A 27,178-nucleotide genomic window follows, 5' to 3' on the forward strand; every position below is an offset into this window, starting at 1 on the left:
TTAAGGACCATTTTGTCAATAACAATAGTGAGGTACCAAAATATCAGCGTTTGAATCTTTCAAGTACTGATTTGGTCATTACCTCTACATATATATTATTAAGAAAATTTTCAAAACCCTTACACACATGGCACATACAAGTAGTTCCATTCTAGGCTGGTTCCAGAAGAGTCATACATTTTGTAGAATCTCAGATACTGAATTGTCACAAATGGGAAAATATAGGTACTTCGAAAAACAATTAGTCAAGGGGTAAAAAAAAGTTTTTTTCTTAACTAATTATTGTTAACCTGAATCCTAAAACTTCCGAGAAATTGGTTTGTAGCCATGATAGGTAGCCAAAATTCCTAAGATAGTAGCATCTCTTCTATTTTATTTGGATGCAGTAACATTCTCATTAGCAAAAAACTAACATCCAAAATTTTCACAATCACTTACAATCAAATCATAGGCATATCTTCTAACCTAACCAAATGATAAAGGTGAATAATCAGGAAGCACTTCAAAATTCATATTTGAGTGTAACTTGCAAATGAAGTTACAGCTACAAAGATTGTACCATATACTACTATTCTTTGTTACAAAATTTAGGCGAAGCAGCTCAAACTTTTGTAATTCAGTAAATATAAAACTATTGGGACCAAAGAGAAAAGAGAAGAGACCAATATTTCCTTGATTTTTGAATGTAATATCGTGTAACAACTAACAAGATACTTGATTGATGAAAAAAAACGGCTAATATCTTAAACCCTGAGCATAGTAGCTTCCCAAATTTGTTCATTAATAAATGATAAATTAACTAGATACGAAACCTATTGCAAATTGCAATCAGCAATTCAGCATAACTCTTGTAATGGCCATAATTTGTGCCAAATTTTGTGGTTGATCATTCAAGCCAAAAATGCTCATATCAAAACCCATATGAACTCTGTTAGGATCTAGTTGAGCCCCAAGGGGCTAAAAGCCATTAATGACCTTTCAACTTGCACCGGGTGCTTTATTAGGATGAAGTGGAATTTGACCCGACAACCCAATATTGCTTGACGGCAATCAGTACCTTTTCGGGAACAAGTGGACCATCCTCATGGTCAACCATTTTGGAGTTCCATCTCATTCCTCCGACGATTTTCTTGACCTTAATTAAGATGTCAACTTCGTCACGGATGATGACTGCTCCTTCTGGCCGCAAAATCCGGTCCATCTCAAGAAGAATGTCTTCTATGTTACAGCTGCATATAATGTGAGACAAGATTTTTAAGGCTACATGGATGAACCTATCTTCTAAAATCAAGTAGTTATGCTGGTCTAGATCCAAATGTTACACAAGCTCTACATTTGGGTGAGGGTTACTGAACCATAGCTCTTTAAAGAGGCATGTTCAGACTTCCACAAGCATATCAAATAGGCACAAAAGTTTGAATGCTAAACAAGTTGTTAGGCACATTAGATAGAGAAGCATTTTTGATCAAGAACTGATATAAATAAGAATTATAAAACATGAAAATTTAATCAAAGGATCGCTTACTTGTCCTTGTACAGACTAAAAAGACCATCGCTATGAATGAGGTCGTAGGTCCTTGGATATGTGGAGAAGGCTTCACACCTGTGGATTATAAGGGCCCGATGTATGAACAAATAAGGGGGGAAAGCCATGAAAGATGAGAAAATTGATAATTCATTTCACTAATAGATAATGGCACGAGATTAGTATCATCGTGACTGAGTAAGAAAACCATACCAATCATGATAGATGCCAATAAGTCCTCGTTCATATATGACACCCAGTGTACTTTTCTCAGCAATAGTAGGCACAACATTCATGACCCATAACTTTGGAGATTGAATAGCTGCGGCAAAACTGCCCAAACCAGCATTCATGTCCATAATGTTGCGATACCTTCCAGTATCCAGGAGGCTATTAATTTTCTTATAAGCATTTACGTGCCTTTTCCACTTATTGTTATCCTCCACGAATGTCTCAACACTAACTCCAGGAACTGCACCATTAGCAATTCTAGGAGGGGTTGCAAATAGCCTCTCGGGAAATGGCTTGAGTTCACCAGAAACTTTAGGTGTGCGGGTAACACAGGCCTCCATTTTCTTATACCTGTAGACACAACGACATGATACCTCATAATTTTCGAAGGATCAAAACCAAACAGAGACTTGAAATCATATCAAAGAATGATTTTGACAATAGTATTATGGACTGACTATTGAAAGGGTTCACATGACATAAAACAATGATAAATTGGAAAGATGACAAGGAAAATAAGCAGTCACATATACTTCAAAGATGTTTTCATCTGCTTCTTATTGCCAGTTTCAATCCAAGGTCACTATGGTTAAGTGAACATCCTCTTAACCATCAAGATACTTTGGAAACTGGAAAAGCATTTTTTAGAATTATACATGAAAATATCACTATTATTCTCCCAAATATCTTTAGCTCAATGCATAATGCAAACGTCTACATCCTTGCACATGGCTTATAGAAAGAAACAATGGGAATAATAATAATGCACTGCTAAAATATACAAATTGTTTAAACAGGAAGATTCTTACCAGACATCATTAACATCGGTTGTTTCACAAAAGTTCACGCCAGATTCTTCTTGTCTGCTACGGCATGATTCGGTGTCCATAGTTTTTTGCCAAATGGCAATTTCAGCCTCCTCTGACTTCTTCTCCCAGCAGAGGAGCTTAGCAACCTCTTCAATCTTTCTTTGTTCTTCCTCGAGTTCCTCCTTAGGTCTCTGCCAGTTTCTATAACTTGCCTTCCAGTTTATTGGAGGTCCCGAAAGCACCCAATAACCACCAGGTCTTAGAACTCGGTCTACTTCAATCATATAAATTCCATCTGCAAATGAATAATGCAAAATTACGATTGTTATAATAAATAGGGTATAAAAAAACCAGATCAAACAGAATACGAAGTTAAGAATCCAAAAATTATTGTCCTGCCTAAGTTACAGCAAATATTTCAGAGTAATCTTTCTGAATGCAAAATTCTCACCATTTGCTCCCCAAGGAATTAAGCAACGAGAACAATGAGCCATGTCGAAGGCCGCAGAAGGATAAGGCGTTTTTATGGTTCCAAGAACACCAATGACAGCAGGTACACCTCTTTCAAGAGCAAACTGTACTTGTGCTTCATGAGAGTCCCTTGGCGCAAATGACATTGCAATAACATTTCTGCTCCAAAGATAAGCACCCCAACTGGCAACCTGGGAAATAAGACTTAGAGCTTAAAGAAACTAATAATGCTGTTTTATCAATTAACATGTAATAGAAGGACAAAAATTGGTTTTATGTTCTATGAATTTGATGAGGAACATACCCCACAACCAGTGTCCAGAGCTGTCCTAACTGTCCCATCATTTATAGGGATCACGGAAGCAAGTTGGTCGATATATTTATCTGCACCTTGAGGAAATTGGGTGCCACCACCGGGGAACCTAAACACTGATCCTTCATACTGGATCCAGTTCTGAATAGCCTTCTCAACTGTAAGGCTCTTGTACGGTGCATTTGCGTAAGGAACGTAGTCACGGCTCTTTGGCCATGGAAATGGAGTGACATACCCCTTGGGTGCTGGAATCATACAGTGTAGCTTCTCTCCCTCAGGGGGGCAATGCCTCTCTCGATAGTTCATGTTTTCTCTTGGAAATGTCATTGCACGCTGCTGATCTTGGCACGGAGTGTAATCCGTATATCTAGCAGCACATGGCTCAAATTTCTTAGCTTCTGAATCGACCTCATCGATCTTGCTAACCTCACCAGCATGGTGAGAGTCAAAACTTAAATTTGGAACTGTGTCACACTCTTGGCCTTTCTTGGTGATCTCCAATGCTATGCTATCTCCCTTTCCAAAACCGCTTCTCTGCCACGCACCCAATATATAGAAGAAACAGCACAGACCAACTACTATAAAGACCTGCACAGAACTTCTAGTCCTATTATCAGCTGCACTTGGTTTTGCCATTTAGAACCTGAAATAGAATAAATAATCAATCCTGACTCAACTCAATAAAAATTGTATTTATAAGACTAGCAAAAACCCCAAGGTTAAGTACTACATCATCCAATATCAAGATCAAGAATAAAGATCTCAAGACAAAAGTAGCCAGATGTATTTAGCTTTCAATCTGCAAAATTTAACAACTTGGATACTCCAAGGAAAGAAAGTAAGCTTCAGTGAATCATATCAAATCACTTTGAATCATTATCGCCATGAAGGAATTAATTATTAGTCTGAATCATACGGTTCAAGAAAAATGTCAAAGCAAGCTTCAGATCTGTTGAATAGAATCAGAGTTTAAGCTCCATTTGTAATAAATGTTTCCACTGGGAAAATGCTTATGCATTTTGTGTAGTACTATGTTAATAGAAGACAAAAGACAAGACAAAAGGACGAAACATGAATGAAAGAGAATAATGATTAACTAAACCAGTACAAGGTGTTAATGATGTGGGATCTAGCTTCACGTAAATGCAATGCAAGATCACATACAAACACTGGAAAACGCGTTTCAGTGTTATAATTAATGAAGACGACCCACCAAAAGTTGCTAAATAAGGAATTTAACTTGGGGCACAAAAGTGGGATAAAAAAACTAAACTTTGAAAGTACCAAGATAGAAAAAAATCACCATCACTTGAAAGGAAAAAATCAAACGAGGAAAAATCTCTTACCGATCATATGAAGCTGGGGCGGGAGCAATATTTGGAAGATCTGAGATGTTTCCTTCCTTCCCACACACACACACACTGATAAATCTTGGAGGCTTATATAAATTTTCCGGGGGACCAAACAGTGATCTTCTTTTCTGTTTTAATATTCAAATGATGATGATGATTGTGTAATGGGAAAGGGATGTGAAGGATCCAGTAAGAGGAGTGAGACGTGTCAAATCTCAAATAATAAAAAATGTACAAGAGATTCCTAATCTTTAATCCTCATGAGGTTCTTTTCCATCAGCAATTAGCAGCAATCAATGAATGTTCACATGAAAGAGACACAGTAACGGGATTGGCATCACCACTCACCATAAATAAAGAGAAAGGGAAAGGGAAAGTTAAAAAGAAAATAAAAGAAAGTAAATAATAACAATATAATAATCATAACAATATAATAATGATTCTAAAAAATATTGGATGGAACATTTTTGTCTTAATAAATTTTTTATTTTTAAAAATTTTTGAGAATTATTTTTGTATGACTGGTTAAATTTGTATAATTTGAAGAAGAATAATTTGTGTTAAAACATTTTTTTTTGAAGATCTACTTATCTTATAATAAAATTTATTAAAAATTTATTGTTGGAAGGCATTTTTATATTTAGGTTCCCATTTGAAGTTTATCCCTTTTTTCATGAGTTTGAAGAAAGATATGGCTTTTTGGGCCGAGGCGTCGAGGGAGCGTAAGTGGACAGCAAGCCGCCCGATCAGTCTTTGGACATCTTTGAGATTTGTGGGGCTGCTGATGAGCAGATATTTTATACACTTTTTGGCATTGTTTCCTTAGTATTTTTAGTACATTTGATTAAGTTTTATTATGTTTTAGTAGGTTCTAGTGCAAAAATCACTTTTTGGATGCTACTTTGAGTTTTTGTGGTTTTTCTATGATTTTAGGTGATTTTTGGGTAATTCTGGCAAGTTTTGAAAAAGCCTGATTCAGAGATAGAGAAAGCACTCCAGATGTTGTAAGATTCTGACTACCGTGCATTTCAACGAGCATATCTGGAGCTACAAAGATCCAAATGACGCGCTCTCAACGACATTGGAAAGCTAAAATCCAGGACTTTTCAGAAATTTATAATGGTCCATACTTATCTTTGGAAACGATGTCCCAAAACGGGCGTTGAACCCCATCTGACCCTCTGCCTGGCGTTTGGACGGCCCAGAAGAACCAAGATGGCATTTGGATGCCCAAAAGAGAGCAAGACTGGTGTCCAACGCCCCAAAAGGAGTCTAAGTACGTGGATTCACCCAAATCTCAGCACAAACACTCACCAAGTGGGCCCATATGTGAATTTTCGCATCCTTTAGCTTAGTTTATCACATTTTTGTCATTTTTAATTAATAGTAACATCTTTTAGGTCTAGTATTTTGATTATAAATAAGAAACTTTCTTCCTTCTGAGGATCATGCCTCCCAGGAAGGGAGAAGCATAGACATATTACTACTATTATTTTTTGTAAGCTATGAGCAACTAAACCTCCGAGGTTAAGGTTAGGAACTCTACTGATTCTCATGGATTAATAATATTACTGTTTCTATTTCAATATATGTTTGATTCCATTCTAAGATGTATCTTCATTCTTCAAACTAATGAAACCGGGTGGAACGAGAGTATGACCCATTTTCTACATGGGTTCTTACGAGTCTCTAGCGGGATAGCATTGAATCACAAGCTTGATTATACATCTCTTAGACGGCTAATCCACGACTTCGTTGGGGACATGGGAACATCTGTTCAGCCGAGGTACGGGGCGATTAGGGCCTTAATGGTATAGACTAGAATTATAAACCTTTATTCTCTGATCCAGAAGATTCGACCTTGTCTGTGGCATTTTTTGTAGGATCACCAGGGATTGAATTGCTAAAGCTTCACCCTCGTTCAGATTGGATGACCATTAGCACTAGCATGCGATCTGAAGCAGAGGAGATTAATGACCACTAGTCCCAGGGTTAATCACTTATAGTTTTCCATGGAATGATTCATCCATTGTTGGAATAAACAGTAAGAAAAATTGATTCAGAAAGAAGAAGCATCTCCAAAGCCTCAACCAATTTCTTATCACTGTTTTTACACCAATTTAGTAATTCTTTCCTTATTCTATTTTTATGCGTTTTTCACAACCACTATCTTTTCTATCCGCCTGACTAAGATTTATAAGTTAGCCATTGCTTGCTCAATCCAATAATCTCTGTGGGATTCGACCCTCACTCACATGAGGTATTACTTGGACGACACGGTGCACTTGCCGGTTCATCTGTGCAAAGTTTGCGGAGTTCAATTTCGCGCACTAGCTCCTCATCTCAAGGATGGCCTTGCACTTCTTCGGGTTTGCTTCTACTTCCCGTTACGTGAACATGAAATGAAGCCTAGGAACTTTTTGGCTTCCATCCCGAAGGCACACTTCATCGGATTGAGGCGCATCCGGTGCTTTCTTAGGGTGTCTAGTATGAGTTTGTGGTCATTAATGAGCTCCTCGCTTGTTTGTGTATGTCCTAGAATGTCGTCGATATAGACCTAGAGTTTGGTCCTAGAGAGGTCTTTGAAAATTTTGGTGACGAGCCTTTGGTAGGTGGCCCCAGCGTTCTTTAACCCGAAAGGCATGACTGTGTAGTAGTATGTGCCATCGAGGGTTACGAACGTGATTTTCTCTTCGTTTAGTTTGTGAATGAGTATCTAGTTGTACCCGGAATAGGCGTCCATGAAGTTGAGGTACTGATGTCCCAAGGCAGCGTCAACCAGTCCGTCGATATTTGTCAAGGGGAAGGCATCCTTTGAACAAGCTTTGTTTCAGTTTGTGTAGTCGACGCACATTTGCCACTTGCCGTTTGCCTTTTTGACTAGGACGACATTTCCCAGATGAAGTCTGCTTCAAGTAAGCCTTTAATTTGCTTTCTGACTTCGACTGCTCGGTCGGCGAACATTTTTCTTCTTCTTTGTGCTACTGGCTTGGCTTTGGGATACACGACCCTGCGGTGAGAGATTCGGTTGGGGTTTATTCCTAGCATGTCAGCTGGAGTGAATGCGAATAGTTCCTTGTTTTGCTTCAAAAGTTCCATAAGGTCGCTTTTTAGATCGAAGGGTAGGTTTTTGTTGATGAACGTGAATTTGTCTTTGGTCTGTCCTATCTGCAGTTTTTCCATATCTCCTTCTGGTTCTGGTTTGGGTTGATCGTCCTGGCGTGCATCTAGGTCGGTAAGGAAAATCCCTGCCGCGTCCCAAGACTAATGCGTGAGCATCTTCCTTGCATTTTTCTTAGTAATTTACATGTGGATTTGCTATATTGTTATGAGATTTAGGTGTTTTAAGCCACTATAAATGCTACTTTGAATTGTTTTGCAAATTAATTTATTACAGGTAGCATTCGAGCGAGTTTAGTATAACTCAAGAAAGCAAAAAGATGAAGAAGCACAGCAGGAGGTGATGCCAAACGCCACGTCATGGCGTCTGGCTTTAGATCAACGCAAAGGCAACCCAAGAGTCACCTTGGTGGCGCCAAATGCCATGTCACGGCGTTTGGCACAATGTTGAACGTAACAAGCTCTAAGAATGGCGCAAGGAACAATCAAGTATGGCGCCACACCCAAGCTTCCATGGCAAACTCCATTCTCCCAAGTATGGCGCCACCTTTTTACACAAAGGTGGTCCCTCATGTATTTAAATTTTATTTTTTTATTTATTTTTAATTAGAAAAAGATATTAATTAGGTTTCTGAATTTAATTTCTAAACCAATTAGGTTAGATATAAAAAGAGAAACGATTCAACCTTTCGGGCTTCTTCTCCTCTCTCTTCTCCTATTCCGCACTTTACACTTTTTCCTGCTAAGGTTTTCACACCATGAGTAACTAAATCTCCATCGTTAAGGTTAGGAGCTATGTTTATTTGGATGGATTAATAACTATTGTTTTCTACTTCTGATTTATGCATTGATTTACATTCAAGAATCAGTTTCGTTCTTCATCCTAAAGATTAGAGTATATTGAAAAATAACTATTTTCTAACTTGAATTCTTATTGAATCTGGAAAAAGTTATATCACTTGAATTACAGCTTGAAACTGATTTCTCATAACTCTCTAATTAATTGGATTTAACGTGATACGTGACATATAATCGTCTTATTTTTTGGTTCTTAGGGTTTTGTGTGGCTTATAAACTAGGATTTAGACCTAAACCCTCTAATTAGATTAAGTGACCAAGGAATTGGCGGTTAATTGAGTTACAGGAGAATTAAATTACCAAGGAATTGGAGTTTAATAACTTAGAGTTTGCTGTGAATTGAATCTCTACATCAAAGTAATTAATAAGAATTGTTAATCATGAAATCTAAACATCTCCAAGGCCTTAACTATTTTCTCACATCCTTTTTACAACCAATTTACTGTTTGCTTTCTTAAACATTTCTGAATTACTGTTGAATGCAATTTGAACCCAAAACACTCCTTTTTACTTGTCAGACTAAGTGAATCACTCAACTATTATTGCTTAGTCCCGAGGGATCGACCCTCAATCACCTGAGGTATTAATTGGTACGACCCGGTGCACTTGTTGGTTAGTTTGTGGATTGTAAATTCTGTATCCTCTTCCAGAAGGCCAAGCTGGTGTTGTCGCATTCAACCGTGACTTCCTGGTGTGCGTATATTGTTCCCACAACACCATTATCGACTTGGAATTTCACGATTAAGAACTTGGTGAATGTGACGGCGGATGAGTCGTTGATCATCTTGCTTCCCAAGATGCTGTTGTAGGCTATGGAGTCCTTTAGGACTACGAACTCGGAGAGCACGATATTCCTTTGGCTTCTGTTTCCGATGGTGATTGGCAGCACTATGGAACCATCTGGATTAATAAAATTATCTTGGTTTTATCAACTTGGTAAGGCTCTATAACTTCTTGTCTATCACACGCAATACGAGATCTTGATTTCATCCTAATCACAACCATCTAACTGAACTTGAAACTTCCTAGCAATATGAATAGTATACTTGTCGTGCATTTTTGGATAAGATGAAAAGGTCATAATGTTTGCTTCTCTTGCTATTATTTATGTCAAATTGTCTTTATTGTAATGCGATTCCAAAAATATATTATCTTTGGTTTAGTTATACATCTTGTTGTAGCCTGAGATTCTCACTATTGATTCACTATCTAAAACCTTCAGAATGTATGCACTCGATGCCAAACCTCTAAGCCACTCAACCTAATGGGAGCCTCTTGTTATTTGGTTTTATTCTTCTTGAATGAGTCCTTATTCTTTCGAAAAGATTATTATTATCGAAAATTTTTTTATGACAATCAAATCATGAATTCTTACCTTCAAAATTCAACCAAAATAAATTTATATCGCCTAAACAGATGGAACACGACAACCTACACGTAGAAAACGAATGGTGGAGGAGATAGGTGTGATGGCGGCATATAGTGAAAAAAAATATAATGGTTGCAGCACATGGAAAAAAGTCCACGATGGTTGCAGCAACGACTAATGGCGCAAGAGATAGATGTAATGATAGCGTATAACAAATTTAAGAGGTAAAGGACATGATAGTTGCAGCAAGTGGTGGAGAGGACGGAGAAACAGATGGTGGGATAAAGACAATATTGCGTATGGGTGTGGAGTTTTAAAAATAGGAGAAATTAAGAGAAAAGAGAAGAGTTCTAGGAGAGAGGAGCAATAATGATGATAAATAAAATGAGTAAAATTAAAAAATAAGATAAAAAATATAGGGACTTAATTAAAAATTTTACGAAACTATAGAAATTAATAAAGTAATTAAACTATAATAAAAATAAAAATAAAAATAAAATTTGTCATAAAATTTTAGAAATAAAATTAAAATAAATTAATTAAAATATTTTTAAAAATTTTTGAAAATATTAAAAATAAAAAATAAATTTTATCAAAAATAAACTGATATTTAAAATATATATTTTTTTAAATCTAAATTGGCCACCGACAAGACCACAGAAGCATGGCGTCGTCGTATACGGTTTTTATTAATTTATTTTGATGGTTTCCTTTTTTTTTTTTTTTGGGTTGAAATTGTGATAAAAATAAATGGTTTCGCTTGTCCGTAACTGGCGGATCCTTTTTAAAAAATGATTGAGAAAGATATAATAGTTGAGTTGGTAAATTTTTTATTTTTTAAAAATAGTTTAAAAAATAATTTTTTAAAAGTTATAGTATTGGTAAAATTATCTAAAAAATAATTTTTAATAAGTATAATTACCACAATTAAAAATAAAACGAATTATAATAGATAAAAATATAAAAGTTAAATTTAAAAATTAATCAATATATAAGGTTATATTAGACTTTTAAATTTGATAAGTACAAGATTTTGAAAAGTTTTATCATAATACTTAGTTTGGTAAAATTTTTTAAAAAGTTTTACTACAACATTTTGGGCCTATATGGCCACGGTTTTTTTTGTCACAGTAAAAAATCATGATCATAAATTCTCTAAATCGTAAACAAAAAAAGTTATGGTTACGGTTTTTTAAAAAAAAGGTGATCATAGAGTACCTACGATTACGGTTTTTAAAAAAAGGATGGCCTAAAAGGGTCCATGGTCACGGTTTTGGGGGATGGCCTAAAGAGATTTATGGTCACGGTTTTTAGGGGTGACAAAAAAGGGTCTATGGTCACGAATTTTCAAAAAAGGGTGACTAAAGAGGTTTATGGTCACAGTTTTTGGGAGTGGCCTAAACATGTCTGTGGTCACGATTTTTGGGGTGGCCTAAAGAGGTCTATGGTCATGGTTTTTAAGGGTGACCAAAAAGGGTCTATAATGATTTTTCAAAAAAGAGTGACCTAAAAGGGTCTATGGTCACGGTTTTCAGGGGTGACCTAAACATGTCTATGATCACGGTTTTGGAAGGTGACCTAAAAGGGTCTATAGTCACGGTTTTGGGGGGGGGGGGTGACCTAAAGGTATCTATGGTCACGGTTTTCAGGAATGACCTAAACATGTCTATGATCACTGTTTTGGAAGGTGTCCTAAAAGGGTCTATGGTCATGGTTTTGGGTGTGACCTAAAGGTTATGATCACGGTTTTGGGGGTGGCCTAAAAAGGTCTATGGTCATGATTTTTTAAAAGGGTGGCCTAAAAGAGTCTATGGTCACAGTTTTGGAGAGTGGCCTTAAGGGGTCTATGGTCACAGTTTTTCGAAAAGATGACTTAAAATGGTCTATGGTCACAGTTTTGGGGGTGATCTAAAGGGGTCTATAGTCATGGTTGTAAAGGGTGACCTAAAAGGGTTTATGATCACGGTTTTTGGGGGTTACTTAAAGGGGTCTTTGATCACGGTTTTAAAGGGTGACCTAAAAGGATCTATAGTAACGATTTTTTAGGTGACCTAAAGGTATCTACGCGTATTTGTGCAAATTCATCTTAAAAATAATTTTTAATATGCACAAGTATCACAATTAAATTTAAAATAAACTATAATAGACATAAATATAATGTTAAATTTTAAAATTAATTAATGTACAAACTTATATTAGACTTTTTAAGTATGATAAGTACAAGTTAATTTTGAAAAACTCCACCTTAACACTTAGTTTGATAAAATTTTTTTAAAAAGGTATTTATACTTTTCAAAAGCACAAACTTCTCTTTTTTATTTAGTAAATTAAAAATACTATGTGCTTGTACTTAAAATTTTTAAAAGATAAAGATGCTTTTCAAAGTATCTAAGATAGAACTTTTCAAATATGACTTGTACTTATCGAAATTAAAAAATCTAATATAATTTTATACATAAATTAATATTTAAATTTAATTCTTACATTTATATTTGTTATAGTATTTTAGAATTTAAAAACTATTTTACCAAATATATTTATTGTTATTTGTGTTTATTAAAAATTATTTCTAATTTAATTTATCAAATATATATACTATAACTTTTAAAAAATTATCTTTTAAAATCTAATTTTTATAAATTACTTTTAAAAAATAAAAATTTTATTAAATTAAATTTAAATACTTTTAAAAACACTCTTAACTTTTAAAAAATACAAGCATAATCACATAATTTTTTTAATTTACGAAATATAAAATAAAGAGCTTATGTTTTTAAAAAATACGAACACCTATTCAAAACACTCCACCAAAACTAAGCTTAATAATATGGGTCTTGCTTCGAACTCTTTGTTAAAAGATTAGTTAAAATATAAGTTAAAAAAATTTTCAATAAATATACTGTAAAAATATTTTCTATTAAATACCCTATAGTATTTAATAGCAAAATCTTCGATCTCCAATAATATTAATATTAACAAAAATAATTTATATGCTCTAAAATTCATTCATTCTATATTTATCTCTATTTATATAAATTAATTTATATATTTTCTTAAATAATAAATAATTAATAATTATTAATTATTAAAATAATTATATTTGTCATAATAAGATAATTAGATATGCATAGTAAAATAATTAAGCTTATTTATAATAGTGTAATAATTTTTTGTATAAAATATTAAATATATATATTTTTATATATAATAATTAGTTAGTAGTTGATTTTTTATATAGGTATATGATGATTTTAATATTAATGTGTGGAAGTTGGAGTGACCTTCAAATTGAGAACAAAGATTTGTGTGGTGCCCATGCCTACTTATGCCGTCCGTAGTTTATGACTTTATTCTTATTTATTATTCTTATGTCTCTTAAATATCCCATATGACTGTATAATCTATTGTCACACAAATATTGCTCACAACTTTGTATAAAATTAAAATGATATTTTTTATATTTTAAAAATATTTTATTTTAAATAGTATCTTTAAAAATATTATTTAATAATAAAAAATATTATTTTAATTTTAATATTATTTTCAACTATTATAATTATCGTAATTACTATAACATAATTATATTAATTAGAATGACTCTATATTATATTAGTAATTTTAAGATATCCCTTAATACATATTGCATCTGAGTGTCTCTCGATCTTCGTAAGTTTGGTTACTTTAAATGTCAGTATGTAGATTCGATCCATATTTCATATATAATTATAAAAATAAAATAAATATCATTTTTTGATTTTTTTTATATGAGTAATATTATATATTTAAATTTTTATTAATTAAATTTTATTATTTAATTTAATTAAACTTTGGTTAAAAAAAAATTTAAATATGTAATATTATTCTTTTTATTCTAAGGCAATGACGCGGGTTGCAAATTCTTTACGCATAAAATAAATTGGAAGAAATGGATATGGTCAAGGATAACTGTATCCAATATAATAGAAAAAGAAATTTAACTAACACCCTAAGAATAACAATGAAAGTGCAGTTTAACCTAAATTAGTGGGAGTTCAACCACATATGCAAATGGAAAGGTGATGGATTTTTCATTAGTCAATGCAATAAGGGTAAAGGGTGTGAAGAATTTTAGGTTGATGAAATACAATAGGAGCCCATGGGTATCTATATTGTGATGCACCTAAATTATTATTACGACTATTATTATTTAGCTTTAGCAAATTTGTTAGCGATTTAAAAGCATAAAACTTTTATAGATAAAAATTAACTTTTCTGTGTTTTTGATAATAAATGCACGAACTTTATTAAACTCTATATTTTGTCAAAATAGTGATACTTGTTAGCAAAACAAAAAAACCTGTAATATACTACAGAATTAGTTAGCTCTACTAAGATTTTTTAGAAGAGTAAATTGTGTTTTGTTAAAGTTTTTCTAGAAGAGTAAACTGAGTTTCATTCACCGACGATAAATTTACATTTTATAGTATTTATCTACTTTAATTAGGTGAAATTTGTTAGTTTTTCTCACACTTATTCATTGAATTTGCATATTTTTATAGTTTTATCCTATTTGTGCTTAAATGACTAAAGCATATTTTTTTAAGCTTTAATTGATTTATTTATTTCACTTTTTCATTCCATTCGATACCTTGATATGTGTGTTCTAATGTTTTAGAATATATAGGTAAGAATGGTACCGAAAAGTGAAAAAGAGCATGCAAAAGTGAGGAATCATGCATATTGGAAGCTTGGGAGTTTTGCAAGCTTGCATACGTGAGATCACAGTCGCGCCCCTTGTAACATCCTTACTACCAGAATGTCACGCCTCCAGCTGCGTCACTCTGATAGTGAAGAGTATTACGACGACTTTCATATATTTAATAATAAAATAGGATCCTTTGAAAAATTCAGAACTGTATAAACTATTCTTTTGAAAATTGGAAACACATACTTTTTTGTTCGAAAACACACACACACACACATACACATACACATACACACACAGACTAAGTTCTTTATACAATAACTTACAAACATAACCATCACGACCCCTAACTCTCTTTACAAGATAAAATATTAATGGCGAGGGAAAAATAAATAATAACTATACATTATATCAGTATCGCATAAGCAAAACGTAATTAAACTCTTCGTAAGCTTCTTCATCCGATTCCTAAAAAGATAAAGCTATAGGGGGTGAGAACCAAATCACATGGTCTCAACACGAATTTTCAGAATTGTCATAAAAAGATATTTAAAAAAATATTTTCCAACACAGTGATCATCGCTTATCTTATGAATCTTTTAAAAAATCAACGGTTTAACATCCAAAAAAATTCAAAACAATTTTAAAAGAAATCAATTAATTATCCAAAATCTAAAACCTTTCTTTTCTTATAAGAAGATCTTAAAAGTTTCCTAGACTGTATGAATGACTAACTTGTTCTAAGCATAGATTTATTAGGTCTATGCTGAACTAGCTTGATTTTTCATACTTAACTAAACCTCAATCAACTAAATCTCAATCAGAAACCAATCTCGACCTCCCACCCATCACACAAACAATCAACACTATCATCAACTCGTCACCAATACTCAATCACAAAGTACCACATCAGAAACAACCCTCAACGCCTCTTCCACACGCTAGAGGGATCTCTCAGAAACAAACATAGGTAAAACAAACAAGGAAAGTGGTGCACAAATCCCCATGCTTCGTACAACTAAACCAGCAAGTGTATTGGGTCATCCAAGTAATACCTGAGCGAGTCAGGGTCGATCCCACGAGGATTGTGGTTAGAAGCAAGCTATGGTTATCTTGCAGGTCTTAGTCAGGCAGATCAGAAGGATGTTTGAAGTTGTAAGAGTAATGTATACCTTAAAATCATAAATAGGAATATGAGAAAAGGGTAGAAGGTGTTGTTGGATACGGAATTGTAGTAGGACTTTGGGAATCAGCAATAGGGATATGTTGAAGGATTGGAGTTGCGTTGTCTTTTTGAATTAACTCTGGTATTACTGCTCTCTTTGCTTGTGAGTGATTACTTCAATGGCAGGCTATATGTGATTGACACTGGTTTGAGCAGCTGCCAATACTCCTCCAGATCTGAACCCCAGGTTTAGTGCGGATCCATTCTGATTGAGGGTGAAGCTCGTACAGTTCATTCTCCTTGATGATCCTACTCAAAATGCAACAAACAAGGTTGAATCTTTCGGATCGGAGGAATGCTGCATCTTTGGTTCTAGCCTCTACCACATAGACCTTAATCTCCCCGTAAATCGGCTGAAATGATGTCTCGAAAAGTCTCCAACGAAGTCATGGATTAGCCGTCTGAGAGACGTATATTCAAGCTGGTGGTTCATCATTGTCCGATGAAATATGCACTCTGAACCCATGTAGAATGTGATAACCTTATGCTAGTTCAACGCATTCATAATGATGAAGAACGAATACACATCTTATAATTAATCAAACACGGATCGAAGAGAAACAGTAATACTTTTATTAATTCATATGACTCATCAGGACTCCTCCCCTCAACCTAGGAGGTTTAGAAACTCATACTGAAAGTAAAATACAATGGTGACAACTAAAATAGGGCTGAATGGTGTTTGATGTCTCTGAAAATCATGTAAAATACACTTTAAATACTAAATATATGACTAGTAAGGGTAAAACAGTCTATTCAGTGCTAAAATCCACTTCTGGGGCCCACTTGGTGTGTGTTTAGGCTGAGCTTTGATGAGATCCATGTGCTATGAGATCTCTTGGGCATGGAATGCTAGCTAGGGAGGGTCCTCTCTGGGCCTTTGGATGCTGGGCTTTGCTCTTTGGGCGCTGGACGCCTGGAAGGGGGCAGGAAGCTGGCGTTGGATGCCAGTTTTGGGCCTTCTAATCCGAAGCAAAGTATGAACTCTTATATATTTTTGGAAAGCTCTAGAAGTCAGCTTTCCATAGCCATTGAGAGCACTCCATTTGGAATTTTGTAGCTCCAGAAAAGCTCTTCCGAATGTAGGTAGGTCAGATTTGGACAGCGTCTGCAGTGCTTTCTCTGTCTCTAAATCAGACTTCTGCTCCAACTCCTCAATTTAAGCAAGAAAATACCTGAAATTGTATAAAAACACAAAAAGTCATAGTAGAATCCAAAAATGTGATTTTGACCCTAAAACCTATAAAAACTTAACAAAAACTAAATAAAACACACTAAAAACTATTATGAAAATGATGTCAAAAAGCGTATAAAATATCCGCTCATCACAACACCAAACTTAAACCGTTGCTTGTCCCCAAGCAACTAAAAACACAGCAGGATAAAGAAAATTAAGATACAATAAATTTCTAAGTTTCAAATGAAGCTTAGTTAAAATCGGATGAGCGGCACTTAGTAGCTTTTTCCTTCTGAATAATTTTGGCATCTCACTATGCATTGAAACTCAGAGATGTTGGCATCCTTAGGAACTTAGAATCCAGATAATATTATTGACTCTCCTAGTTAAGCTTATTTTGATTCTTGAACACAGCTTTCTGAGTCTTGGCCGTGACCCTAAGCACTCTGTTTTCCAGTATTACCACCGGATACATTCATGCTACAGACACTTTAACTACGTGAACCTTTTTAGATTGTGACTCAGCTTTACTAGAGTCCCCAGATAGAGGTATCCAGAGTTCTTAAGCATACTCTTTTTGCTTTGGACTACGACTTTAACCGTTCAGTCTCAAGCTTTTCACTTGACACCTTTACGCCACAAGCACATGGTTAGGGATAGCTTGGTTGAGCCGCTTAGGCTAGGATTTTATTCTTTTGGGCCCTCATAACCACTGATGCTCAAAGCCTTAGGCCCTTTTACCCTTGCCTTTTGGTTTAAAGGGTTACTGGCTTTTTCATTCTGCCCTCCTTTTCCTGCATTTTTGGGCAGTAATGGATTTTTTTGCTTTTTATATTATTTTATTTTTCACCATTTTTCTTTCTTTTTCGCATGCATAATAATTTTTTTTCTTTTGCAACATGCTTTTTCTTTTACTTTTTGCTGCTTTTTCTTGCTCAAGAATCAATTTTCAGATTTTTCAAATTATCAATAATATTTTTCCTTTTTCCTTATTCTTTCAAGAGCCAACATTCTAATATTTCAACTTCAAACATGCACTGTTTAATCATACATTCAGAAAAAAAAGAAAATGACACCATATCAAACTAATTAAACTAATCTTATTATAAACTTAAAATTCATGCATCTCTCAATTCTTTTCAATTAAAAATTTTCATTTAAACAAGGTGAGAGATATATGGAATATTTTACAACTTTTAAGACATCAATGCAAATGATCATGCAACTAAAACAAGAGAACATATAAATAAACAGGCAGAGAACATAAAAATAACAGGAAAGGGGTGTAAAGAGAATGAATCCACCTGAATAATGGTGGCTAGTGCTCCTCCTTGAGGATCCAATGTAGTACTTGATCTCTTCAATGTCACTCCTTTGTCTTTGTTTAAGGCGGCTGCACAGGCTCTTGTGCATGCTTCCTAGTTTGCTCCATCCTCTTCTTCCATACTTAAGAGTGGTAGAAGTCAAAAAGCAAAGCTTTTGCAATACCAAACTTAAGAGTTTTGCTCGTCCTCGAGCAAAGTAGAGTAGAAGAAGGTGGGGTAGGTGGAGCTCTGTGAGACCTCTTGGTCTTGAGAGGCTAGGAAATTCCAGATTCCTTGCTTCTCTGAATTGGCGTTTGAACGCCCAGGGGCTGCTCCCTGGCTGGCGTTCAACGCCAGCAATACTCCCTTCTTGGGGTGTTGAACGTCCATCAGGGATACCCTGGCTGGCGTTCAACTTTAACACTCTTTCTGGAGTGTTCTATTTTTATTGCTGTGAATTCCGTCTCTTGACTGGTGCATATGATCATGACTTTAACAACTAAAAGAAAAACAAAATGAAAGAAAATAAACATGGTTAAGTAATGTTGGACGGCCTCCCAACAAGTGCTTCTTTAATGTCATTAGCTTAACGAACAACTCCTTTCAAGGAGGAAGATAGTCATAGAGGAATAAATCCTCACTCCTTACTGGGAGCTTCCTTCCTGTGCTCTCATGGAATAGCGTAATACGCTCAAGAGACAGGATTTTGTTCACTGCCTGAGGTAGGGTTGGGCTTACAACAGTATGCTGGTGTCCCTTTTTATCACTTTCCTCTTCCATGGTGAATACCATGATAAGATAAGTGAGTACCACCATCTTCCATGGTGAAAAGCCCTCAGTAGGGATATTCTTGTTTTTCCAGGCCCTAAGTATCTTCCTTTTGGGACCTTCCTCCTTTGTGGATAGTGTACATCCAACATCAAACTTACGTTTGGTCTTAGGAGGGAGTGAGTTAGTTCCATCCAAGGGAGGAGGCTTGGATGCTGAATCCTTTATGCAAGTGCCTCCCTTGTCAGGGGGTAATGGAGGGTCAAGGACCTTGAATACCATCCAGTCCTTATGCAAGGTAGTCCTTGTTCCATTTTTGATTCTTAGCTTCCCCATTACTATACTTGACCTTAGGTCACACAGAGCCTTCTCAAAGGTCATGGTGCATATGGTGCAAGGAATCAGAAAGCATCTAGGGTCTGAAAGCTTCTGAGGTAGCTCTTGCTGAACTAAAGCATTGAGGTCTTTGGAAAGCAATGGAGGTTCTTCCTCCAAAGGCTTTGTACCAAACAGTTTGGCATTCAGCTTCATGAGAGCTCCTAGGTGCCGAGCAACTTGCTCTTCCCTAGTGTCTTCATCCTCACTTGAGGATGAGTAGTCATCAGAACTCATACACTGTAAAAGTACATTCAAAGGAACCTCAATGGTCTTTATGGTTTCCTTTGGTTCTGAGATAGAGGGTTCTTGAGTGGGCTTTAAGCTCTTAAGGTGTGTGCTCTCACTGGCGTTCAACGCCAGCTCTGTCAGCTTATTGGGCATTGAGCGCCCTTGCTGTCCACCCTGACTGGCGTTCAATGCTAGTCCCTCTAGCATTCTGGGCGTTGGACACCTAGCAGAGGTGTCCTTGATGGCGTTCAACGCCATCTTCCTTGGGTGTATGGGCGTTGAATGCCCAGTGAGGGCTTCCTCATTGGCGTTCAGTGCCAAGCTTGCTGCCATCATGGGCGTTGAACGCCTAGTGAGGGCTTCCTCACTGGCGTTCAATGCCTTCCCAATCTCTCCAGACTCGGCATCTACCTCAGTGGAAGGTATCGAATTTAAACTCAAGCCAAGATCATACAGGGCTTTGTCAAAAATGATCTTTCCAGTAATCCATAGGATCTGAAAGCTCCATAGATCTGACATCTTCCTTGGCAGCTCATGCTAAATTAGGATACTATACTTCTTAGTAAGTATCTCTATTTCATCTCCCCTTAGGTCTTTCTTTTCATATACCTCTGTAAAAGAGATATTGACTTGCAGTTCCTTAAGGGCTGTTGGGGAATGAGCTGACTGCTCATCTGCCAGTTCTTTATGCATGCCTAGGAAGTATGGCTCTTGAGGTTCTTTCACCTCTGCAAGAGAGAGCTCTGTGATCATCACAGACTCCTTTTGCACGCCTAGAGAAGAATCAACTTGAGGTTCCTTCTCTTCTTGAAGGGCGTGCTTAGTGGCATTCTCAGGATCCTCCTGGATATTGATTGCCGCCAGTTTTTTAGTATCATGCTCCTGAGGTTCAGCATCTTTGGTGAAGATTACTGTCTCACATTCTTTCAAGGTCTCCATGTTTAGAACTTCTGTCCTAGCTGGGGTCTCCTCATAAAAGTATAAGTGCTGGTTATTTGCAGCTATCTCAATGAGCTCATCTGTCTCTTCATGTGTCTCTATAAGGTCCAGAGAACCACCTGCAAAGTGATCTATTATCTCTCTGGCCATCTCAGAGATAGCTTCATAGAAGATGATCGTCTTGCCCATCTAGACAACATATGGGGGGCAATTTCTGAACATCAGCTTGTACCTCTTCCAAGCATCACGAAGAGACTCACTCTCCTTCTGTCTGAAGGTTTGGACATCTATCACTAGCTTTGCTAGTCTCTATGAGGGAGAGAACCTGTTCTGGAAATTGTTAATAACCTGATCCCATGTGTTCATACTTTCCCTGGGTGCAATATTCCACCAATCCTTTGCTCGATCTTTTAGAGCAAATGGGAATAGTTTTAGCTTGTGGAGTTTAGGGTCCACTCAATTGGTGTCTTCAGTGTCACAGAACTGCAGGAAGTCAGTGATGAATTTTCTGGGGTCTTCCTGTGCATGTACGTGAAATTGGAACTTCTGCAACACTAATGTAATATGTTGTGGGTTGATCTCAAAGCTTCTTGCTCTGATAGGAGGTTGAAGAACTGAAGATTGACGGTTTAGAATTCAGAATAAATTCTCGTTGTAAGTATAGTTTCTAAACCAAGCAATCAACCTTTCTTACAAACGTTTTGGTTGTCACAAGTAACAAACCCCTTTTGAAATTGATAACCGAAGTATATAACCTCGGGTCGTCTTCTCAAGGAACTGCAGGGAGGTGTTCTTATTATTAGTTATGAGTCTTATAAATTTGGGGTTTTGAAAGTAAGAAAGAAGTATGACAAGTAAAATAAATAAATAACTATAAAATAAAACTCTTGGCAAGGTATAAGAATTGGAAGTCCTATCCTTATCAATTGTGATGAGAATTGGATTTTAATCCCACTTTGTTAACCTCTAACTATGAAGGTAAATCAAGTGGACTAATTAGCTTGATCCTCAGGTCCTAGTCAATTTCTATGGAAAGACTAGAGTTATTGGAGCAACTCCCAATTTCAATCACTGCTTTATTTGACAACTCAAGCATTACCAATTACTTACCCAAAGCTAAAAGGAAGAAAATATCTAAATTAAATTAACAGCATCCATATAAATAAAGCAAAACAAAATTAAATATGAAAATACCTCAAATTGCATGAATAAAATAAAATTAAATCTAACATGGATGTTCATAAATTAAATTGGGAAAATAAATAAAAGGAAAATTGAACCTGATAAAAAGAAACAATCCTGAAAGCAAAGAAATCCTAAATCCTAATCCTAAGAGAGAGGAGAGAACCTCTCTCTCTAAGAACTACATCTAAAACTAAAAATTATGAATTGTGAGCTGATGATTGTGAATGGATGTATTCTCCCACTTTATAGCATCTAATCTGTGTTTTCTGGGCCGAGAACTGGGTCAGAAACAACCCAGAATTCGCTGGTTTCGAATTCAAACACGCTAGTTTTTTCGCCACTGCGACGCGTTTGTGTAGATTATGCATTCGCGTCACTTATCGTCAAAGCAACTATGGAAAATTATATATCAAATCGAAACCCCGGACGTTAGCTTTCCAAAGCAACTGGAACCGCATCATTTGGACCTTTGCAGCTAAAGTTATAGCCGTCTGAGTGCGAAGAGGTCAGGCTGACAACTTTGCAGTTCCTTTAACTTCTTGTATTCCTTCCATTTTTGCATGCTTCCTTTCCATCCTCTAAGCCATTCCTACGCTATAAACTCTGAAATCACTTAACACACATATCAAGGCATCTAATGGTAATAAGAGAGGATTAATATTAGCAATTTAAAGGCCAAAGAAGCATGTTTTCAATCATAGCACAAAATCAGGAAGGAAAATGTAAAACATGCGAATAGTATGAATAAGTGGATAAAGAGTTGATAAAAACCACTCAATTGAGCACAAGATAAACCATGAAATAGTGGTTTATTAGAGGTACATTGATATTTTCTCCATAGAAATCAGTGTTGAAGCCACCAAGCACCTTTCTTGCCTATTTTCCAGGTTCGGCCATGTCTTCTGTTTCTTTTTCAAAACTTTCTAAAAGGTCTCTTCCGGAGTGTTGTGCTTTAGCTAGTTATAAACGCCTCCTTAGAGTCTTCTTAGGTTTAGGATTAGGAGTCAAGAAGGGTTCTTTATCCCTATTCTTGATCATAAATAAGAAGAAAAAAAAAAGAAAGAAAAAAAGACTTTTAATAGACAAGAAGCTCCTCTTTAAAGTCAGAAGTAGAGAAAGAAGAAGAAGATAAAAAAATAAAAATAAAAATAAAAATAAAATAAGTAGAAGAAGATTATCTTGAAAAGAGAAGATAGAAGTACATAAAAAAATAGAATAAAAGAGAAGAGAAAAGAAGAAAGCTTTTTGCTCCACTTGCATCAAAGAGCTTCCAGTTAGATGTGAAGAAGAAAGGAAAGAAGATAAAGAGGTTGAAGTAAAAGAAGAGATAGGGATAGGACAGTTTTAAGTAATAGAGATGTGAGAAGAAGAGCAATATAAATAGAAGAAGTAAATAAGAATTAAAATAATTTTTTATTTTTATTTATTTAATTATTTTTAATAATTTGGTTATTAATTTAAAAAGAATTTAAAATTTAAATGTTGATTTTTAAAAAATAGAAGGGAGAGAAGAGAGAGAAATTTTCAAAAATTGAGAGAGACGAGAGTTAGTTAGGTGGTTTTGAAAAAGAAGAGAGAGAAGAAGATATTATTTTCGAAAATTAAGGAAGGAAGAGTTAGTTAGGTGTTTTTGAAAAAGAAGAGAGAGAAATAGGAGAAGTATTTTCGAAAATTAAGAATAGAAAAGTTAGTTAGGAGGTTTTGAAAAAGATGAGAGAAAAGATAAGATATTAATTAAGAAAAGATAAAAATATAAAAAATGAAAATAAAAGATAAGATAAGAAAAGATTCAAATTCAAAATAAGATAAGAAGTAAGATAAGAAAAGATTTTGAAATTAAAGTTTGAATTTAGAAAAAGATAAGATTTTGAAATTTGATTTTGAAAAAGATATGATTTAAGAATTTGAATTTTGAAAAAGATAAGATAAGATTTTTAAATTTTGAAAAAGATATGATAAGTTTTGAAAAAGAAAAGATTTTTGAAAACTTGACAACTAAGATATGATAAGATAAAATTTTAAAATCAAAATCTGAATTTTAATGGAAAAAATTCAAAAATTATAGTTAAATAAAGATAAAAAAGTTAATTTTTTGATTTTTTAATTTATTGATGAAAGAGAAAAACACAAAAAAGACACAAGACTTAAAATTTTTAGATCTAGCACCTTTGTTTTTCGAAAATTTTTTGGAGGGAAACACCAAGGGACACCAAACTTAAAAATTTTAAGATCAAGACACATACAAGACTCAAGAACACTTTGAAGACTCACAAGAGCACGAAGAACAAAATTTAAAGACTCAAAGAACACAAGAACATAAGAACACCAAACTTAAAATTTTTAGAAAGCCAAAACAAAATTTTCGAAAATTGAAAGAAAAATAAAAAGAAAACACCAAGCTTAAAAATTGAAACAAGATTTAAACAAAGAAAGATTATTTTTTTAGAAAATAGGACTCAAAGAGAATACAAGACTCAACAAGAACATTAACACTGTGACTCAAAGCAAAAAAATTCAGAGGATGCCAAAAATAAACTATATGAAAAAGGTTTTTGAAAGAGTTTAAAAGATTTTGGAATTGAAAAACAAGAACATGCAAGACTCAAACCAAGAACAAAAATTAAACAAAGAAAAGAAAAATATTTTTGAAAAAGTTTTTAGAATTTTTTGAAAAAATTGAGGAATAGAAATTAAAGACTCAATTAAAATAATTTAAAATAAACTTACCAGATCTAAGGAGCAAAACAATCCGGCAGTTTGTCCAAACTCAATAATTCCCGTCAATGGCGCCAAAAACTTGGTGCACGAATCCCCACGCTTTGTACAACTGAACCAGAAAGTGCACTGGGTTATCCAAGTAATACTTGAGCGAGTTAGGGTCGATCCCACGAGGATTGTGGTTTGAAGCAAGCTATGGTTATCTTGCAGGTCTTAGTCAGACAGATCAGAAGGATGTTTGAAGTTGTAAGAGTAATGTATACCTTAAAATCATCAATTGAAATATGAGAAAAGGGTAAAAGGTGTTGTTGGATACGGAATTATATTAGGACTTTTGAAATCAGCAATTGGGATATGTTGAAGGATTGGAGTTGCGTTGTCTTTCTGAATTAACTCTAGTATTACTGCTCTCTTTGCTTGTGAGTGATTTCTTCAATGGCAGGCTGTATGTGATTGACATTGGTTTGAGCAGCTGCCAATACTCCTCCAGATCTGAACCTCAGGTTTAGTGCGGATCCATTTGGATTGAGGGTGAAGCTCGTACAGTTCATTCTCCTTGATGATTCCATTCAAAATGCCATAGACAAGGTCGAATCTTCCAGATCGGAGGAATGCTGTGCCTTTGGTTCTAGTCTCTACCACAGAGACCCTAATCTCCCCGTAAATCGGCTGAATTGATGTCTCGAGAAGTCCCCAATGAAGTCATGGATTAGCCGTCTGAGAGACGTGTATTCAAGCTGGTGGTTCATCATTGTCCGATGAAAGTCGCACTCTGAACCCATGTAGAATGTGATAACCTTATGCCAGTTCAATGCATTCATAGTGATGAAGAACGAATACACATCTTAGAATTAATCAAACACGGATCGAAGAGAAACAATAATACTTTTATTAATTCATTTGACTCAGTAAGGCTCCTCCCGTCAACATAGGAGGTTTTGAAACTCATAATGAAAGTAAAATACAAGGGTGAAAATGAAAATAGGGCTAATGGTGTTTGATGTCTCCGAAAATCATGTAAAATACACTTTAAATACTAAACAGATGACTAGTAAGGGTAAAATAGTCTATTTAGTGCTAAAATCAACTTCTGGGGCCCACTTGGTGAGTGTCTGGGTTGAGCTTTGATGAGATCCACATGCTATGAGGTCTCTTGGGTGTGGAATGCCAGATAGGGGGTCCTCTCTGCGCCTTTCGACGCTGGGCATTGATCTTTGGGTGTTGGACGCCTGGAAGAGGGCAGGAAGCTGGCATTGGACGCTAGTTTTTGTCTTTCTAATCCGAAGCAAAGTATGGACTCCTTTATATTGCTGGAAATCTCTGGAAGTCAGCTTTCCATATCCATTGAGAGCGCTCCATTTGGACTTCTGTAGCTCCAGAAAAGCTTTTCCAAATGCAGGCAGGTTAGATCTGGACAGCATCTAGAGTGCTTTCTCTATCTCTAAATCAGACTTCTGCTCCAGCTCCTCAATTTCAGCCAGAAAATACCTAAAATTGTATAAAAACACAAAAAGTCATAGTAGAATCCAAAAATGTGATTTTGACACTAAAACCTATAAAAACTTAACAAAAAATAAATAAAACACACTAAAAACTATATGAAAATGATGTCAAAAAGCGTATAAAATATCCACTCATCAGAAAGCACAGATATAAATAGCAGTTACAGCAAATAGCTCAGATAGCAAGGAGCCAGCATCCTCAAGCACACCCAGCTATGATGAACACAAATTTCTTTCAAATTTCCATGAGAATCAATTCTTCGGTTGGGTAAGTGAGAGGCAAATTATCCCAGAAGTGGCTTTCAATTAGGAAGAAATGAACACAAAGAGATACAAGTGGAGATCAATCGAAGAGGGTGGACGATCCTTTGCAACCCAACAAGAAGAGTACATGAGTTCTTTTAACAACATTGCATATAGAGGCATCTACTCTAATGATTCAGCGAATGGGATGTTGATTTGGAGCTTCTTAAAAATTTCAAGGAATTTAGAGAACTGATTATCCCTCACATATTTTTGGAGTCTCTGAGGATAAGGGGCTCGTCCTGGATAGGGATTCAAAGTCTCCTTCTCTTTATGCGGAGTTAGTTCAGAGACTTCCTTTTCCTTTGGTTTGCTTGTTTCTTTGTGGACTTCTTCACTTTGTGTTCTTTGGCTTGTGGGTGATTCCTCCACCACCTTTCCACTTCTAAGTGTGATAGCCTTACACTCATGATAAAGAGGATGCTTTGCTTAAGGTGCTTAGAAGCCAAACGACTCTTGGGTGGACTAGTGCGCGAAATTGAACTCCACAAATTTTGCGCAGATAAACCGGCAAGTGCATCGGGTAGTCCAAGTAATACCTCAGGTGAGTGAGGGTTGAATGCCACGGAGATTGTTGGATTAAGCCAGCAATGGCTATCTTGTAAATCTTAGTCAGGAAGATAAAAAAAGATAGTGGTTGTGAAAAATGCATAGAAACAGAATAAGGTAAGAATTACTGAATTAGTGTGAAAACAGTGATAAGAAATTGGTTGATGCTT

At 35.4% G+C, this 27,178-nt stretch overlaps 1 protein-coding gene across 3 annotated transcripts; it reads right to left on the reverse strand.

The window, feature by feature from the left end:
- Window positions 1-487: 487 nt before the first annotated feature.
- On the reverse strand, window positions 488-5,258 carry LOC112750356 (probable methyltransferase PMT2). Of its 3 annotated transcripts, none has more exons than XM_025799052.3 (7): window positions 4,696-5,258; window positions 3,341-3,992; window positions 3,017-3,227; window positions 2,566-2,860; window positions 1,739-2,107; window positions 1,526-1,603; window positions 488-1,229 (listed from the first exon to the last, which is right to left on the reverse strand). In XM_025799052.3, the coding sequence occupies exons 2-7, from the start codon at window positions 3,983-3,985 to the stop codon at window positions 1,001-1,003; spliced, it is 1,827 nt and encodes a 608-aa protein (XP_025654837.1). In that variant the 5' UTR covers window positions 3,986-3,992; window positions 4,696-5,258; the 3' UTR covers window positions 488-1,000. The 3 variants fall into 3 exon arrangements, with proteins under 3 accessions (XP_025654837.1, XP_029148694.1, XP_025654838.1); XM_029292861.2 differs by lacking the exon at window positions 4,696-5,258 and adding an exon at window positions 4,458-4,549; XM_025799053.3 differs by lacking the exon at window positions 4,696-5,258 and adding an exon at window positions 4,266-4,519.
- Window positions 5,259-27,178: the final 21,920 nt, after the last annotated feature.

The sequence above is a fragment of the Arachis hypogaea genome, chromosome 15 (assembly GCF_003086295.3).
Source record: "Arachis hypogaea cultivar Tifrunner chromosome 15, arahy.Tifrunner.gnm2.J5K5, whole genome shotgun sequence".
NCBI classification, from domain to species: domain Eukaryota; kingdom Viridiplantae; phylum Streptophyta; class Magnoliopsida; order Fabales; family Fabaceae; genus Arachis; species Arachis hypogaea.